A 20,139-nucleotide genomic window follows, 5' to 3' on the forward strand; every position below is an offset into this window, starting at 1 on the left:
GTTATCGACTTTGACAGAAAAAGTGCGGTTAGACAGATAGTCCCCAAGCCAACTGACTAGGATAGGCGGGATTCCAAAAGCGTTAAGTTTCCGTAGTAGGAGGTCATGGGGCACCATATCGAACGCCTTTTTGAAGTCGAAGAAGACAACATCGAGAGTTTTGTGTTCTTTGAGTATAGACTTATATTGAGAGGTCGAGTAAATTAGAGCATTGGTGCAGGAGCGACAGGAGAGGAAACTAAATTGGAAAGGGGAGAATTGGTGTACAAGATCTAAACGGATTCGCGTGCATATGATGCGTTCAAAGATTCCAGCGAAGGGGTCAGTGATTGAGATTGGTCTGTAGTTGTCAGGGGAGCATAAAATCTTCATTAACACCGATTCAAAGTGGCTAAACCGCACGCTAAATACTCGGTAAACCCAAAATAAGTTTGATTATTATGAAGCAGGAAATTGATTGGAGCCAGGTGAGGTGGACCAAATCCGAAGATTGAGAGCATCGCTTTGATATGACTCTTGTTGGGGAAAAACGTATAATCATGACCTACTTTCTTCGAATTTTATATTTGGTGGGTCCCCCCACGAAAACTACAGTAATCCAAAAAATTCTTCAGACTAGGTCGTATTTGTACTCATTTTGAAGCTCTGAACGCGAGAAAAACTGCGAAATGAGTCCCAGATACCTCTAGTCCTCAGCTTTGGCTTCCAAAGTGCTCCAAGATCCTCATCTCGATGACACTGATACATTATGGCATCCTCCGAAAAGTACTTTTTGATGATTCCTGAGTTTCCATACTTCAGTGCCAAATGAAAGCCATCCAGCCAGGTTTCAATGATTTTTTCAGATCCATCAGGTACCGGAAGTACCGTATACGACAAGGAGAAAACTGGCAAAAAAAGTAGAACGATGAGAAATCTCATTTAGAAATTTTAAACTGAAAATTTTTTGAAAATTGAGCTGTTGTCATTTTTTCCACGCTTACAATGATAGGACAGTATCTATCAATAATCTCAATTTTTGATTAAAAAAGTAGATAAGGAGATCCAAAAATTAGACAGAATAAGACAAGACTAAAAAGATAATTATGATAATTGCAATTAGGAAAAATGGGTTCGATGGTTGAGATGCTGTATTATACCATGGCATTGGATAGTAGTTTTGACGGGAATACGGGTTATAGCCAGATGGATTGTAGGTTTGAATTTGTTGTTGGTTCATGGGAAGTTTTGCTGCTTCACGGGCGAAAATCTGGAAATGTTTTCTTTGATTTTCAGGCGTAATTTGAGTTTTTAAAGATTTTGAATAGCTTCATTGTTATCAGCTTGTCAAAAGCTTCAAAATGAGTATAATCATGACCTAGTCTGAAGAATTTTTAGGATTACTGTAGCTTTCGTGGTGGGACCCACCAATAATAAAATTCAAGGAAAGTAGGTCATGTTTACCCTCATTTTGAAGCTCTAAACAAAACAAAAATGGTGAGCGTATTGAAAAACGTCAAAACTGAGAAATAAATCGACTGAATTTAACAAAAAAAAACTTCAGGGTTACTGTAGTTTTCGTGGTGGGACCCATGAAATATGGAGGTTAGAGAAATTAGGTCATGATTATATTCATTTTGAAGCTTGGAACTTGATCAAAACAATGGAATTGCTTGAAAATAACCAAAATGTTGTAGGTTATTTAAAAAAAAATTAAACAAATAATTTTTTTTCGAGTTTTTTTTGAATATCAATTTTCTGGTGAAATTTTCATTTTTCGTAGTTTTTAATATTTTGACTGTCATCAACTCTGCAAGAGCTTCAAAATGAGTATGAACATGACCCAATTTGAATAATTTTTAGGATTACTGTAGTTTTCGTGATGGGAGCCACAAAAAATGGAATTCGAAGAAAGTAGGTCATGTTTAACTGCAAATTACTCATTTGCACTAGTTTTCTGGAATTTCTGGATTTCAAACTTTCCAAATCCCTTACCGATGGATGATTACAACTGCCACCTTTACAACAGCAAAAATAGCATGGTCCATTTGGCGTGTTCACCATACTACAACCTTGTTGATTCACAAATCCAGCACCTTCTCCACACACAGCGCCACCGACCTGGAAATTTCAGATTTTCAGATTTTCAGATTCTCAGGATTTCAGAGTCTTCGATTCTTAAAATCTCAGAACCTCAAATTTTTGAAGCCCTTCAATCTCTGATTTTAAGAAAAAATTTCAATAAGTCTAAAAGAATAACTAACCTCAATTGGAAAGTTAGCGGCACATCCGAAATTGGCCTGTTGCGTAGCCGGTTGGTATCTGAAAACTCAATTTTTCAGTATTTTCATTATTTTCATCATTTTTGTCTTGTTAAGAGCTTTAAAATGAGTTTAATGATGGCATAGTTTGTCAAAATTGGGTCCCACCACGAAAACCACAGTAATCCTAAAAATTCTTCAAACTAGGTCATGTTTGTACTCATTTTGAAGCTCTCAGTGTGCCAGAAACAATGATAACATTTTCATAGTTCTCAAAATCCCAAGTTTCTTATTTTTTTTAAAAATCCATGTTTCTGCGTCCCACCGTGAAAACTAGGTAAATCTAGAATTACTTCTGAAATGTTGATTTTTGTCTATTCATTATTTTTCTCACGTAGAGAACTTCAAAATAAGTATAAACATGGCCTACTTTCCTCGAAATTTGTTTTTCGGGTCCCACCACGAAAACTACAGTAACCCTAGAAAATTATTCAAACTAGGTCATGATTATACTCGTTTTGAAGCTCGCAACGCCCCAAAAACGATGAAAATTACCTCGGATAAGCAGATGTGAAAGAATCCTTTAGATTTCCATAAAACGGAGAATTCGTGGTAAATTGAAATGGGCTTTGTGAAGTTAGATAATTATAAGAACCATAAGTTGAAGGAGCACCAAACATAATTGTTGGTGTAAATGAATAAATGTGAAAGTGTCGAAATTTCTGTATATTTGCACATGTGCAACAACGACGTCAAGTACCCCCTGTATTCTTCTAAAAGAGAGGGGGAGAGAGGGAGAGACGCAGAGAAATTGAATGTGTCTATGCGCCTTTAATCAAACATACTTATGGAAGATATGGTAATAGAGATTACTAGTTTCTAGGAACAAAGTTTGGGAACTAAATTTAGGGAGGTCCTAAAAAAATATACCGTAAACACTCTAATAGAACGACATCCTATATTTGAATTTAGAGCCCATTTATCTCGGCTCCTGAAAAAAATATCAAAAAGTGTTCAACTGATAAAATGTGTAAAATTTTATGATAAACATTTCATCTGTTGGCAACTTTTTGATAGCTTTTAAAGAAAATGTGATGCACAGGCTCAAAATTGACAGATTAAGGAGGTTTTGAGATATAATTTTTTCTACAATTTGTGGACCAAAATTATCTGCTTGTTTGTAAAACTATTTTCTTTAGTTACCCTAATTAAGTTCAATTAACTCACGAAACAGCACACCAATCTCGATTTATCGCCTGACCACACTGTTGGTTTTGAAAGCCTCCTTGACGACTTGTGAGAAGATATTGACCTGCAATTTGTGGAATTCGGATTTTTTTATTTGGAAAATGATATTTATAGAGATTTCAAATTAATTTTCAACAGTTTTGGCGCGCTAACAGCTTCAAAATGAGTATAAATATGACTATATTTGAGGAAAAACTTTTATTGAAAATATTTTTTTACAAATTTTGTTCAGCCGTTTTCAGCTTAACGTTTGTTTTCCTTGACATCAAAATGATTTTATCATCATTGCCTCTTCGAAAGCTTCAAAATGAGTATAAACATGACCTAGTTTGAAGAATTTTCAGGATTAATGTAGTTTTCGTGGTGGGACCCACCAATTATGGAGTTCGAAGAAAGTAGGTCATGATTATACTCATTTTAAAGCTTTAAACATAAGAAAAATGATGAAAATATTAACAAAACTTTGAATGTAGCACAACTTTGACTAAATGCGACAATTTTTTTTTGTAAATAACACATTTTTGGAAATTTCAGTTTTCTGCCGAGTGACTCGATTTTTAATTAATTTCATAGTTTTTTTCACGTCGAGAGCTTCAAAATGAGTATAAGCATGACCTAGTTTGAAGAAATTTCAGGATTACTGTAGTTTTCGTGGTGGGACCCAAAAATAAGGAATTGGAATAACGTGGGTCATGGTTATACTCATTTTGAAGCACTGAACAAAACAAAAACCATAAAAATATTGAAAAGCTTCAAAAAAGAAAAATGTGAAACCCACCATAATAACAGTTCCCGTTGGGTTGTGGTGGACAATTCACCACAAACTTGAATATCATGAAAATTAGAAAAATCTTCATTTTTTTCAAATAAAAAAAGTTTCAAAAAAAGTTTTTTCCAGAAATTTCTTTTTCAGCTACAACTCCAGAAATGTTTATTGATATTGATATGATAGTGATATATGACAAGAGAGAGAGAGAGAGGGAAAAAAGGAGTGGCCCCCCTTTTTGTATGCTTTTCCAATTTTCCTCAAATAATTGAAAAAGCATTTTTTTTTCATGTGTATATAGAAAACGAAAAAAAGTATTTGAATGAAAAAAGAGAAAGTGCTTGTAATTGGATTTTAATACGATTTTCGTACTACTACTGTACAAAAATATTTTTTTGGCAAAACAAATTTTTTAAAGAATTATTTTTAAACATTTAAAAAAAATTTGAAAACTTAAAAAATTTTCAAAATTAAAATTAAAATTAAAAAAAACAATTTTTAAAAAAAATTTAAAATTTAAAAAATTTAGAAATTTTATTTTTACAGCCAAATTGAAATTCAAAAGAAAAAATACAGAAGAAAAAGCATCACGACAAAAAAGTTTCAAAAAAAGCTCCATTTGGGAAAAAATACCCGAAGTTGAAAATTTTCAAATTTTCAAAAATTCCCAAAAATTCAAAATTCAAAGAAATGTGGGGTTATGGCTACTCAGAAGTCGTACATCTACCACATCCATTTCCAATTCATCTTCATTTGTCGACGTGGCTACTGTAGCCATCTCAGGATGCGTATATCCGTTAGCTAGGCTGGTGGGCGGAGCTTGGATGGCTGTTAGGGAGTTCATCGAGCCGTTTACCTGAAAAATCATTTTTTTTTGAGCTTTCGGAGCAAATTTATCGTTTTCAGCGCGTTGAGAGCTTTAAAATGAGTATGATCATGACCTACTTTCCTTGAATTTCATACAGTTGTTGGGTCCCACTACGGAAACTACAGTAACCCTAAAAGTCTTCAAACTAGGTCATGTTTATACTCATTTTAAAGCTCTCAATGTGAGAAAAACTATGAAATAGGTTTCACGTCGCAAAAATCAAAGTTTCAGGAGAAATTCAAGATTTACCTAGTTTGAAAATTTGGAAAAATTTTTTTTTGGAAAAACAACTTTCAGGTCATTTCCGTTTTTCAGAGTTTCATCGATTTTTATTGATTTTGACTTATTGAGAGCTTTAAAATGAGTATAAACAAGGCCTATTTTTAAGAATTTTTCGGGATTACTGTAGTTTTCGGGGTGGGACCCACCAAATAAAAAATTCAAGGAAAGTAGGCCGTGATTATACTCATTTTGAAGCTCTCAGTGAAACAAATATTAATAAATTAGTGAAAATCTGACAAATTCTCAAGAAATTTCGGAAAAAAGTTGTTTCTAAAAAAAAGATATATTACCTGATAATTAGAATTCGAATTTGTCTGTAATGAAACCAGTTTCCTGTCCAGAAGTGCTGTCGATGCTGTCGTCGTTGTCGTTTTCCTCATTGAACTGGAATTACGATTGGAACGGTATCTGTGTTGCAGTTGTCCGTTGAGCGCGCCTGCAATTTTTTTTGTTTTTCAAACTTTCCAGACGAAATTTTCATTTCTGAGGATTGAATATGTTTCCATTATTTTTGTTTCAATGAGAGCTTCGAAATGAGTATAAACATGACCTATTTTGAAGAATTTTTCGGATTACTGTAGTTTTCGTGGCGGGACCCCTCAAATATGAAACTTGAAGAAAGTAGGTCATGTTTATACTCATTTTGAAGCTCTAAGCAATCTAAAAACGATGAGAGCATTGAAAACTATGTAAAGTAAAAGGTATTCAACCTACCATAAAGAATCCAATTGACAGCTGAATTGGTGAATGGTAATGCGTGTATAAAGTACATGATATACACAAAAACGGGCGGTACACTCGCCGAATTTGCTGAATTTTCTAGATAAACTGCGAAAAGTGTTGCCATCCAGAACGGTGTCCAGCAGAGGAAATAGAAGCAGGCGACGGCCAAAGTGTACAGGGAAATGTGCAAAAATGGAATTTGAGAGCTCTGGAAAATTTTGAATTTTTGAAAATTGTTTTCTTCAAAACCATTTACCTTAAACGTCCTTGTATGCTCTCGAAGTTTGCTGAGCAATTTGGTATAGAAATATGCGATTAGGACCAGTGGTGTACAGTAGCATAGAAAGAACTGAAACTTAATTTTTACTTTCTGTTTTTTAACTAAATCATCGAATTTCACTGACTGAGAGCTTCAAAATGAGTATAATCATGACCCGCTTCCCTCGAATTTCATATTTTCTGGGTCCCATAATGAAAACTACAGTAATCCAAAAAGTTCTTTAAACTAGGTCATGTTTATACTCATTTTGAAGCTCTTAAAAAGACAAAAACCATAAAATTACTAAAAAATCAAGATAATTATTGAAAATGTGGCAGAAACTGAAATCTACGAAAATTTTTTTTTTCAGTTTTATTTTCAAGATTTAGTTATAATTCTCACTTTTGAACTATTTTAACACAATCATCAAGTTTAACACGTTGAGAGCTTTGAAATGAGTATAATCATGACCTACTTTCCTCGAATTTTATATTTGGTGGGTCCCACCACGAAAACTACAGTAATTTAAAAAAAACTCTTCAAACGAGGTCATGATTATACTCATTTTGAAGCTCTCAACGCAAGAAAAACAATGATAAAAATTTCACTTCGCAAAAATCAAAACTTCAAAAGATATTCAAGGTTTACCTGGAATGAATTTGAATTTTTGGTTTCTGTAACTCCCAAAGTTCAATTTTTGCTTTTTATTCATTTTTGACTAGACCAATGAATTTTAACAGTTGAGAGCTTTTAAATGAGTATAACCATGAGCCACTTTCCTCGAATTCCAAATTTCCGGGTCTCACCACGAAAACTACAGTAATCCAAAAATTTCTTCAAACTAGGTCATGTTTATACTCATTTTGAAGCACTCAATGCGAGAAAAACAATAAAAAAGGTTGCACAGAGCAAAAATCAAAATTCCAGACGAAATTCAAGATTTACTTGATAAATCGTAAACGCCGTAAACATAGAAGAGTCGATATCCACCGTGCATTTTTCGATTTTCATTCGGGTCAAGGTTCCAGGTGCTGAAAACTTGGATTTTTTCAATTTTTCCCTTGTTTAGAACTCAATTTTCACTCAATTTCCCTCGTTTTCTCAATTTTCTGTTAGAACTAATCCCCCAAGAAGAACTATTAGTGGAGAAACTAATTGGAAAATAAATGGAAAAAAAAAGAGAAGAGGATTTGAGAAGAAAAAGATCAAAAATTGTCAATGGAGCGCACTTTGAGCAGAAAAAAAGGATTACTGTACCTGTCTCCTTGGCATACAGTATGATTTCTCTTGCGTAAACGACCAAAGTAGAGGGCACAGTGAGATGAATGCGTAGACAGCCAGAACTGAAAATTTTTAAGATTTCCGAGATTTTTCAAAATTCCCCAAATTCAGGACTTCCACTTACCCAACAAAATAGTGATTGCGAAATTTCGGGACCTCAAAAATTTCTGCTGCGGATGACACACCCCGGCGTATCGATCGAAACTCATCGCCGTCAGAATTAGAGCGCTCAGGATTTTTCCGAAATTCTCAAAAACGGCATGAAGTTTGCATGGGATCTTTCCAAACATCCAGAAGCCGAGAATCTGAAATTTTGATTTTTCTAAAATTGGGACACCAAGGCTGTCGACCAGCCGAGGCCGGAGGGGAATCGGAAGGGCAGGCCGGCCGCGACAGTAAATCGGTTGACTTTTGGAGCATCCAAAAAAGTAACTTAAACTAATTCAAATTTTCAGAAAATTCCAGAGTATACTAAACAAACATAGAGCTTCATTTTTGTAGTTGACAACTTTTTTTACAAATGCGCTTTAATGAGATATTCCACTTGGAAGACGGCTTGCTTGCTCAACGACACGCCAACTGCACACTCAACGGAAAAACAGGAATATCTCAATAGAACGCATTCTCACAAAAAAGTTGTCAACTACAAAAACGAAGATGCATTCTCGTTTAGTCTAGTCTCCAAATTTCAAGCAGATCCAAAAATTTTGGTCGTCTAGAAACCCTCTAGTAGTACCGACGGCCGACCGAGGAGCCGCTGACCGGCAGGCTTCCCAAAAATGATGGTTTTTGAATCATCTAAAAAAGTATTTTTAACTATTTCAGTCTTTTCAAAAATTTTATAGGCTACTAAACAAAACTAGAGCTTTATTTTTGTAGTTGGCGACTTTTTCGTACAAACGCGCTCTGATGAGATATGCCACGTGGAAAACGCCTTGCTCAACGACACGCCAACTGCACGGAAAAACAGGCATATCTCAATAGAGCGCAATGCACAAAAAAAGTTGTCAACTACAAAAATGAAACTCTATGTTTGTTTAGTATACTCTGAAATTTTCAAAACAATTCCAAAATGTGTGAACCACTTTGGACCTAGAAACCCTCTTGTCCTACCGACGGAAGACCGAAAGTTCGGGTTTACAATAATTTTGATTTTTGGATAAACCAAAAATTATTTAAAACGTTCTCTGATTCTTCCACATCGAGGCAACATTCAGGTGGCGTATCTCAATAGAGCGCATTTGCACAAAAAAGTTGTCAACTACAAAAATAGAGCTCTATTTTTGTTTAGTATACTCTGAAGGTTTCAAACAAATGTCAACATTTTGAACCATCGTACCTGATCGATTACAGTAATCGGAAGTGATAAGCATACTCCAAAATCCACACATGACAAGACTATGACATAGATCAGAGTGTTATCCAGTGTAGCACGAGACGAACGGATGACATGGTAGATTGTTGTTAGTACTGCCACGTTTCCGCAGGTACCTGTAGTTTGTCTGTTTGATCTGTTTGTCCGGATGTCCTTGAGGATCTCCTAATTCAAAGTTATTGTTTCAAAACTATTCAAATTTTATATCATTTTGTGGGAGCTCTTCAAGTTCTATACTTCCCAGTTTATCTAATCTAGAAATTTTGAGAGTGAAGCGAGTTATGCGTCTTTGAAGAGATTCAAAGTTGGAAGCTCAGAATCTTGTATCTGTGTGCCTGTGTATCTGGATGTCCCTGCTTCTTTAAAGGCGCATAACTTGTATCAAAATCGAAATTTCTAGACCGGACAAAATGTAAAATGTAGAATTTGAAAAGTTCTACAAAATGATATAAAATTTGAATAGTTTTGAAGACTAATTTCAAATCAGGAGAACCTAAACACCACAGGAAAGTAGGTAGTCCTATTATGACACACACCCAGTTGTTTGTTGCATAGGTGGCGCACCTTTGAATTCTAACTAATTAAGTTTTATATCATTTTGTAGAACTATTCAAGTTCTACATTTCAAATTTTATTTGGTCCGGAAATTCCAAGATTGAAGTGAGTTATGCGCCTTTCAGGGCTACATGCCAAAAATTCTGATTAGTAAGAGCCAGGAAATGTGCTCTATTGATAAAGCATGGAAATGCAAAACTATTTAAATTTAATATGATTGTGTAGAGCTGTTCAAGTCCTACATTTTGCATTGTATCGGGTCCAGAAATTCCTAGATTGAAGCAAGTTATGTGCCTTTAGGGGCTACATGCCAAATTTTTTGATTCGTTTGGAAACTCAAAATCTTGTGTGTCTGTGTATCCCGATGTCCGCACTCACCTAACAAGAAAAGGAGCAGATAGGAGACGGCCATTATCATGACATGAAGATCCTCATGGTTCGGTGGAGGTAGCACATCGTTGACAATGTTGTACTTTTTCTGGAAATTTTTGATTTTTTTTTTCATTTTGAGCTAGCTCCCCTTGTCCAAAAAAACTTCTGCTCTTTTCGAGCCAAAAAAGGAACAAAAACCCATGACTCTTAATCCCCTTTTTTCTTCCCTTTCCCATTCATTTTGTACTACTACTAAAATCAAATTATTTCAATGTTTCCTCTTTTCCTTTTGTCTCCCTTTTCCCTTTTTTTCTCTCTTCTACCATCACCAAATCGGGAATCACATCAATTATGCACATCGCCATGTGCCTTTTTTTTGGTTTGGTTCAAAAGAGCATGAAGAGAATAATGAGAAACAGAGGAAGTGTGCATTTGTGCATGCCACGTCATTCTCTGTCTGGAGATGTTGGACAGCCTAACTCCGCTCAAATTTGGAATTTTAGCTGGATTTAAAATGTAAAAGGTAGAACTTGAGGAGCTCTACAAAATTATATTAAATTTGTTTAGATTTGAATAACGAGTCTTGAACTACAAGAGCCGCAAACTGCGGCCCGCAAACGATGACACCACCCAAGCGATTTTTCGGGCCTTGCTGTTTGACGGCTTGTGGTTCAAAACTCAGCACTTGAATATAGTTGAATTGACTATTGTTGTGTAGATCTTGTCATTTTCTACATTTAACTTTTTAGTTTGTGCTAAAATTCCAAGTTTGACCCTAGTTATCCGCAATTCCGCAATCATGGCCGGTTTCGTTGAGAGACGAGGCAGGGGTCGCCCCGGAAAATGCAACTCAATTCAAAATCAAAATTTTCAAACCAAATAAAAAGTGAATTGAAACACTTAAAAAAGGCTATAAAACGATAGTGAGTTTGTCTAAACTAGTCTTTCAGGTTTTCGTATCAAACCCGTTTAGTGGGCATTGTTACGTCTTCCAAGCCCTTAGGTGGTTTTATCCAACTTTTTTCAAAATCAAAAGTTTTAAATCAAATAGAAAGGGAAATGAAGCACTTAAAAAGAACTAAAAAATAATATAAAATGTGGTTAGTTGGATTTCATTAGTTCCGGTACAAGCAACAAACATCAGGATGTGTATCATTCTAACTCCATCTACTCTGCTCTTTAATTGTATTTTGGCTTGTAAGATAGAATTCTTAAATTACAACTAATCCAGTTTTATATCATTTTGTAGAGCTTTCCAAGGTCTACATTTTAATTTTTAAAATTGAAAAAAATGTTGATTTTGAAAAAAGTTACAAGGCTATCAGTGATCCCTTACTACTCTCTTACTATTAGTTAGTGTTCAGGAACTTGAGGGACTAATTTGGGGAAATCAGTATTTCAAAACTATACAAATTTTATATCGTCTTGTAGAAACTTTTAAGCTCTACAATTTACATTTTATTTAGTTCCGAAATTCTCAGATTAAAGCAAGTTATGCGCCTTTAAAGGAATCTACATGCCGAAATTTCTGTTTCGTGAGATTTCGCAGAAAAATTGGGATTTGATCTTCTAAAATTCAAAGGCCGGATTTCAACAAATCATAGATTATTCTAGGATTCGCAGAATTCGCAGAATCGTCAGAATTCCAGATGACGTTACGAATATTTTTTAAGAAATTTCTAGAAAATTTTCTATGAAAAATAGTCAAATAATCAGGATGGCCTAGAATTCGGGATTTTGAAATTTCCATGATACCCCAGGAACTCACCATATCATACATAATTTCTGTGACCATATCTACGCCATCCGTACTGTTGTAATCAGACGAGCCCTGGACATAATCAATCAAATCTGACATTTTTTTTCTGAAAAATTTAAAATTTCAAAAAAAATTAGTAGGTCAGAAAGAGAAGATGAAGTGTATAAAAACAAGGAAGATGGGGGTCATAAAAAAGAGTGGGGCGGAGTCGAAAAGTGGATTACGGTAGAGTGAAAGAGACGACGACGACGTCTTCAGAAGGCGTCAATGCTTGTGTGTGTGTTGAATTAATTAGAATAGAAAATGAGAAGAAGAAGAAGAAGAAGAAGAAGAAAAATGATGAGATGAGCAATGGGCGGAAAGACACCTTGATGCCTCCGAGCCGCTCAAAATGAGTCGTTTTGATTAATTTGGTATTGGAAGGAATGAGGAAAAACGGGGAAGAATACTAGATGACGTTAATGAGAAGACGAAGGAGGAGGACGTCTTCAAATTCAATATTCGTGCAGAAACCACGACGACGGAAAATAAGTGGTAGAGGTGGTTCGGAGAGGAAGTTCCCGGTTTCTAGGCATCTGATGGATGGGGGAAGTAGTTCTAAAACGCCTGTTTCTGAATTTTTAAAGTTTGGAACCCCAGAATTTCATAGATTTGAAATTTCGGAATTTCGGAATACCGAATTTTAATGATTTCAAAATCAGAAACTTCAAATTTTGAAGCCTTGGAATTCTGAGAATCTCAGAATATTAGTTTTACAGAATCTCAGAATCTAAAAATCTCAGGATTTCAGAATTTCAGAATGTTGAAGTCTCAGGTTTTAAGAATTCAAACTTTAGGAATTTTGGATTTTCTTACAATTCTAGAGATCCAGAACTAGTAAACTGGAAATTCTGAAAAGAAACTTAAAATTTTTGCATTCTACTTTAAAACTTCAGAAGATTTCCTATTTTCTCCAGGGATTTCAAAAAAATTCTAAATTTCTAAAAGTTCAGATTTTTCGAACTTTCAGAATTTGGGAATTTCAGGATTCCAGGATCTAAGGATCGTTGAAAATATATTTATGAAATTTCAAAAATTACAAAAATATCCAAAAAGTATCTGTAATTATGAGGGCTCCAGAATCTGAGAATCTCAATATCTCTGAATTTTAGAATTTCATAATCTCGGAATCTCTAAATCTCAAAAATTCGGATGCTCCTCTAAAAGATTTTCTCAGCTCCTTTAAAAGATACATTCTGAAATTCTAGACTGAAAAATAATTCTAATTTGAAACCTAAGAATCATTTTACAACCTTCTAAAACATCCGGTTACAAAATGACCATTTCATTTTAATAATTATATTTCTTCTTCTCTGCAGAAGTGACACGTCATTGACGTCATCTGAATTAAGTCCACCCGTTTTTCTTCCACTTTCAATCAGTGGAAGTGGGCGAAAAAAGTGGGAAAAAGGACATCAAAGATTGGAAAGAGAGAGAGTTAATTAGAAATTTATTGGGTGCTTAGTTTGGTAATTTAGTTGAAAAGGATGGGAGCAAAAATAGGAGGAAGAAATTTTAAGAGCAAAAAGTCTTAAAATCCGTCTCAAAATACAAATAATCTAATTTCAAAACCTCCCAAAAATTTAAAATATTCAGAATTTCTGGATTTCAGAATCTCAGAATTTCAGAATTTCAGAATTTCAGAATTTCAGAATTTCAGAATTTCAGAATCGCAGATGCTCAAAAATTTCAAGAATCTGATTCTCTTGCATTTTCAGAGAACTCTTGGGATCTGAAAACACTTAGATTTCCAGAAAATTTCAGTGCTCCTAGGCAGAATTTATGGTTTCTGGAAATTCTGAAAAAAAGGAAAAAAATGATTTACGGTGCTCTCTTTCAACATGTCTAGGAAAGATTTTCTAGAAAATGTACTAACTTTTTGGAATTTATTTCTGCAAAATCCAGGGAATTGAAATTTTAAAAAAAGCGAAAATAAAATGGAAAAAAATAATAAAAAAGATGATGAGAGAATGGGAAGAAGAAGAAGAAATATACGAATAATTGGGGTGAAGAAATAATAAAAAAATAAGGGAAAAATAGGAATACGTTACCATAGGAAATTGAGGAAAAAGGACGGAAATGAAGAGGAGTTGTTTCTTATTATTTTGATTTCTCAGAAACATATTAAAAAATAAAGGAAATTAGGGAACAAAGTATTGGCTGGACAATGAAAGCATATTTTTAGGATACCGTAAAACCTGTAATAGAAGGGCCCCCCCACACTGTCAAGTTTGAGCTCAATTATCTCGCTTTCTATGAGAGATATCCAAAATCTGTATACTGATCAGTGTGTGCTATCGGTACGGTTTCAGGAAATTTACCGGTAATTTTACCGGTAACTTACCGGTAAAGTTTTACCGATAAATTACCGGTTTTTTACCGGTAAAGTTACCGGTAATTTACCGGTAAATTTCCCGAAAACTACCGGTAATTTCTAGGAAAACTTTCTGTTTTTATTTAATTTGTAACCGCGCCGATTTAGAACCGCGACGTTTTAAAACCACGACATTCAAGAACCGCGACATTTTAGAACCGCGACATTTTAGAACTGCGACGTTTCAGAACTACGACATTTTAGAACCGCGACTTTTCAGAACTGCGACATTTTAAAACTGCGACGTTTTAAAACTACGATATTTTAGAACTGCGACGTTTTAAAACTACGATATTTTAGAACTGCGACGTTTTAAAACTACGACATTTTAGAACTCCGACGTTTCAGAACTGCGACGTTTCAGAACTACGACATTTTAGAACTGCGACGTTTCAGAACTGCGACATTTTAGAACCGCGACATTTCAGAACTGCGACATTTTAGAACTGCGACGTTCTAAAACTACGACATTTTAGAACTACGAAGTTTTAGAACTGCGACGTTTCAGAACTGCGACGTTTCAGAACGGCGACATTTTAGAACTGCGACGGTTTAGAACTAGACATTTTAGAACAACGACATTTTAGGACTGACCATTTCGGAACTGTTGCAAAACTGTCAAAAAGAACTAGTGAAGCAGCAGGAAAAAATATTCGTGAAGTCCTCGAGGAAAATAAAAATTTTACCGGTAAAATACCGGTAAATTTTCGGTAGTTTTCAAATTTACCGGTAAATTACCGGTAAAATTACAAAAATAGCCGTTACCGGTAAGTGAAAATCGGAAGTCACACACTGATACTGATGAAATATTAGTTATATTATGATAGATAACTTCTCAGTTGACAAAACTTTGATATCTTTTACAGGAATGTAGATAATTGATCTCAAACTTTTGCGTTTGGAGTCCTTCTATTACATGTTTTACGGTTTCTGAAGTTGAGGAATTCGGCAATTCAGAATCTTTAAATTTCAAATTTTGAAAAATTATATAAAATCCTGAAATCCTAAAGTCCCGAAAACCCCAAAATTTTCAGTTTTCCAAAAACTCAAAAAATTTGAGAACTTTATGCTTCTAAGAGGTTTTAGTTTTTGAAAGTTCAGAATATCTGAAATTTTGAGAATATCCTGAAATTCAAAATGCAGAATTTGAGAATTCCTGAATGTTCAAATCTTGAGAAATTCCTAATTTTTCGAAATTCTGAAAAATTCGAAACTCCTAAAAGTTCTAGAAATTCAAAGCTTTTCAAACATTTCAAGAAATTCAGAACTTCAGAATCTTCAAACCTTCAAATTTCAGAAATACTGGAAAATTTCTATAATACTTAAGTCTAGACATCCCAAGATTTTTTAGAATTCTAAAAATTTCAGAATTTTCAGAATTTCTCAGGAAAATATTAAACATTTTGAAAAACTGCAGAATCTTCGAATCTTGAATTATCAGAATCGAAATTCTGGAAATTCAGACAATTCAGATTTTTGAAAATTCCCAAAAAACAAATTCAGTTTCTAAAAATTTTCTAATTCAAAAAAATTGAGAGTTCCAAGATTTTCCAAAAATTCTGAATCTTAAAAATCCAAAAAACTTCAGAGATTCAGAATCTTTATATATCGAAAGTTTTGTATCCCAGGATTTAAGAATCCTAGAATTCAGGAATCTTACAATTAGGAAGTTTGAATTTCTTGAAAATTTTGATTCTTTCAATTTTAAGAAAAAGTTTAGGATCAAAATTCAAAATTCATGAAAATTCTGAAATTAAAAAAATGAATAGGAGAACGTCTAGCTTTTTCCATTCTCCAGATGACGTTTAGAGACAAAAAAAAATAATTGAAAAAATTTAATTTTTTCCTCTCTCTCCCCTTCCATCTGTCTCATTTTTTCCTATTGTTACTTACTTATCAAGTTTAGAACTTCTTGAATTTTTTTCTGGAATTTTCAAACTGATTTTTATGAAAAGCGCCGTTTTTTGAAATTAGAAAAAATTTCGAATCTGAAGAGAAAAAGATTTTCAGACATAAAATATCAAAAAACAGCCAGAGGGGAAAAAATACATAGTAAGAAAAAAACGGAAAAGTTCAATTTTCGAGGGGGAGAGAGCCGCTCGATTTTAATTAATGGGAAAGTGGGCGGAGCCTAGAGAAGAAAAAGAGAACTAGGGAGAGATTATTATGAATTCATTTCTTCTTTCATTTCCTTTTTTTCTCTCTTTTTTTTTACTTCATTTGGGGGTTTTTTTGTGTTGCTCACTCATCATTAAATGGAATGAAGAAGAAGAAGAAAAAGAAGAAGAAGGAGGGGAAGGGAAATAAGAAAAAAAAAGGACATCGGGATTTTGGCAAACACAGAGAGAAATGGAAAATGGGAATTTTCGAAAAATTGACAATTTTTCAAATTTGAAGTTTGAGAAGCTTCAAAAATTCGGAAACTTCAGAACTTTGGAGATTTGAAACTTCGATATTTCAAAAAATTAGAAATGTTAAGCTGGAAAATGTTTAAATTTTAGAAAAAAAGAATCTGAATTTTATAGATTCGAAGTTTTGAGTTGTGAAATTTTAGGGATTCTAGGATAATTTTGAGATACTTGAGATTCTTTAAAAAAATCCAGTGCCAGAAGTTTTTGAAATTCTAGGGGTTTTTAGAATTTTTAAAACTTTACAGAATTTTTCGTAAATTTTGAAATTCTAGAATTTTTCAACTTTTCGTATTTTTTAAAGATTCGAAACTCTGAAATTTGAAATTTCAGAAAGTCTAAGACATTTTTGATATTTAAGAATTTTTAAGTTTTGAAAATCTTTAAAATCGAAAAATGAACTTTTTTTGAATTTTTGGATTTTTTGGAAATCTGGGATTACCGTAAACACTCTAATAGAACGCCACCCGGGCTGTCCACTTTGAGCCTATATATCTCACTTCTTTTGAAAGATATCAAAAAGTTGTCAACTAATAAAATGTTGCTGGTATCATGATAAACATTTTATTAGTTGACAACTTTTTGATATCTTTCAAAAGAAGTGAGATATATAGGCTCAAACTTGACTATTAGAGTGGCGGTCTATTAGAGTGCGTAGTTTTCGAGATAGGCAGAAAAATAGCTATTAGGAAACCTGTAAGATAGGGGACCCCACTAATTTTAATCCATATATTTTGATTCCTGTATAAGATATCGAAAAGTGTTCAACTGATAAAATGTTTATCATGATACCAGCAACATTTTATCAGTTGACCACTTTTTGATATCTCTCACAGAAAATGAGATACATGGGCTCAAACTTGACTATTAGAGTGGCGGTCTATTAGAGTGCGTACGGTATTTTAAAATTTCAGGGTTCCAGAATTTCTTTCAACGATTTCTTGGAGGATTTTTGAATTTTTGGATTTCTTTAAAAACTTTAATAATGAGAAAAAATGAGCAATTCATTATTTGTTTGCTTTGGAAAACTATTCGAAAAAAAAACTTGTTTGAACAGGAAAAAAATGAATAAAAAATGTGGGCCATTGAAAAGATTTTTGAGTTTTTGGTTCAAAAAAAAAATTCAAAATTGTAAAAGTTTCAAAAAAATAGTAGCCGTAGAAATTTTTGAGAAACGGAAAAATATATATTTTAAGAAAATCAGAAATTTGATAAATCGAAAAATTCAGAATTCGAAATATAAGAATTCTTAAAAATTCTGAAATTTCTTTTTTTTTGAATTTGAATTTCAGATCTTTTTCATTTTCCAGAAAAAAAAGAAAAAAAAGTTCCTTTTGAGCCAGACAACAGGAATAGCAAAATGTTTTCCTTTTTTTATTTCTAAAATTAATTTTTTCCGTTTTTTGAAATTAAAATTAGATTTCCTGCACTATGGAATTCCAAAAACCCATAAGAGATTCTGAACTTTCTGGAAATAGATTCAAAAAAAGAATTCCGGATGTAAAAAATCTTTATACTTGTGAGAAATTCCTAGTACATGTTCTATTAAATAAATTATTGAGTAGAAAAATAAGAGAATACGCATTTCTCAACTCGTGAGAAACAATGTTTTTACGGGATTCGGAAGTGGAAAATAAGGAGAAAAAAGGAGGAATAAAGTACAAGACCTATGAGTAATGCCTGATCTTTGCAAGAGTTTTATTCAAGGGTGGGAAAAGAAATTCTAGAAAAAATTTTTTTTTATTTGGGAATTTTGAAATTCTAAAAAACATCTGACCTATTGTGTTCAACGTTCAGGAAATCAGAATATCGAAACCTCTGAATTTGAAAATTTTGGTAATTTTAAAAAATTCTGAAACCTGCAAGTCTCGACATCCCTTTTTCGGAATCGAAAAATCCCAAAATACCTGGAAATCCTGGGATTTCAAAGCTCAAAACTTCCAGATTTCAGAATCTCTTTGAAAACTTTCCTGAAGCAAATATAAAATTCTAAAAGAGTCTTCAAATGGTTTTCTAGTCTACAATTTTTTTTTCAAAAGGTTTAAAAAAGAATGCTTTCTGAAATATTTAGTAATTTTTGTCAGACACCTATTTTGAGCATGTTTTTTGTGTTAGCTTTTTTCACTTTCTTGAAATATTATATTTTTTAACATGGAAAATTTTTAAAAGTTGAATTCAACTTTAAAGGAGGCGAGACAGCAAACATTTCAGGGGCAGTTCGGGGGACGAAATCGCGCCGCGCTTATATAGACCATCGGTCGTCAGGCGCCTTCGCGCCCCTGTAGCTCAGCCGGTAGCGGTGCTGTAACCCTGAGCTGCCTGTCATGAGTTCAACCCCTCATGGGGGTTCTCTATGCAAAATATCAGGAAAACTTTTTTTTTGGTGCCTGGCCTCCTTTAAAAGTCTCTAGAAATCCCGAATTTCGTGTTTTTTTCACAATTTCGTAATTTTAGAAAAGAATGAGATTCCAAAATTCTGAATTGTTCGAAAATTAAAAATTTTTGGAAATCATAGAATTTAGAATTTATTGAAAATCAGTTTTAAAAAAGTTCCAATCTCCTTATCAAAATTTGAGAGAGAGAGAGAGAGAGAGAGAGAGAGAGAGAGAGAATATTCTAGAAGAAATAATTTCTGAAAATAATCTACATTTAATCTTATGTCAGGAATTTATATACTTTATTCCTCACCTATATTTTCCTATAATCAAGTAATTCTTTTAATGATGAAAAGGTATAAAAATATAAGATTAGGCGGAAAAAGAAAAATGAATAAAGGGGAGGGAGATGCGGAAATGAGAAGAATATAAGATTCCAAGAAGAAGAATAAGTGACAATGTGGAAGGATTCTGAAATTCTGAATTTTCAGAAAAATCGCAAGTTGCGGAGAACAAATGAAAGAAAGGAAGGAGTAGGATGAACGACTCAGAATACAATTTTTGAATTTTAAAATTCTAGAAAATTTTGCAAAAAACTGCTAAAGTCAGTGCACTGACAGTAAAATACAAAATGCGGTTAAATAGGCCACGCCCATTTTAGAAGTCCGGCCCTTTTTCCCACGAGGTCCTTCTAATTTGGTGAAGGAGATATTACGAAGGATTCATTAAAAAAAGATTAAACATAAGAGATCAAGAATAATGGGAAACATTTACTATTTTTGGAAAAACAGACACACAGACAGATTATTTGGATGATTCTGAAAATGAACAAGAATTCAAATTTTAGTAATTCAAAATTCAAAAACTTTGAATTTTAGGAAATCTTTCAATTTCCGGTAATTTTTGAAATTTTCGAATATTTTGAGATTCTGAATTTTTGGAATATCCTATTTTTGAAAATTCCAATTTTTTTAAATCCAAAACTTTTGGAAAACCCCCAAAACACCGAAATTTTTAAAGATTACTGAAAATCTGAAATTCTTGAAATGTCCGGAAAATGTGGGATTTTTAAAGAATTTTGTGAAACTTTTGGAATTCCAAATGTTCTGAAATTCACAATTTTTGGAAATTCAAAAATAAAAAATTTTAAAGTTTTCAGTATTTTTTGAATCTTTTTGGATTTGGGAAAATATTGAATTTTAGAAACTTCTGGCA

The 20,139-nt window shown here is 33.4% G+C and overlaps 2 protein-coding genes across 2 annotated transcripts; both read right to left on the bottom strand.

The window, feature by feature from the left end:
• Positions 1-1,051: 1,051 nt before the first annotated feature.
• CBG22951 lies at positions 1,052-2,043 on the bottom strand (the record flags this gene model as incomplete). Its single annotated transcript, XM_002642993.2, has 2 exons — positions 1,052-1,249; positions 1,975-2,043. 2 exons carry the CDS (start codon positions 2,041-2,043, stop codon positions 1,052-1,054), a joined length of 267 nt encoding a protein of 88 aa, XP_002643039.2.
• Positions 2,044-4,936: 2,893 nt separating this feature from the next.
• On the bottom strand, positions 4,937-11,827 carry Cbr-npr-17 (the record flags this gene model as incomplete). The annotated part of the gene is made up of 8 exons (XM_045244650.1): positions 4,937-5,110; positions 5,695-5,840; positions 6,119-6,335; positions 7,332-7,417; positions 7,792-7,972; positions 9,007-9,158; positions 9,976-10,075; positions 11,738-11,827. The coding sequence occupies 8 exons, from the start codon at positions 11,825-11,827 to the stop codon at positions 4,937-4,939; spliced, it is 1,146 nt and encodes a 381-aa protein (XP_045097722.1).
• Between the last annotated feature and the right edge of the window lie 8,312 nt (positions 11,828-20,139).

This window comes from Caenorhabditis briggsae (genome assembly GCF_000004555.2).
Source record: "Caenorhabditis briggsae complete genome, chrIII, whole genome shotgun sequence".
Taxonomy (NCBI): Eukaryota; Metazoa; Nematoda; class Chromadorea; order Rhabditida; family Rhabditidae; genus Caenorhabditis; species Caenorhabditis briggsae.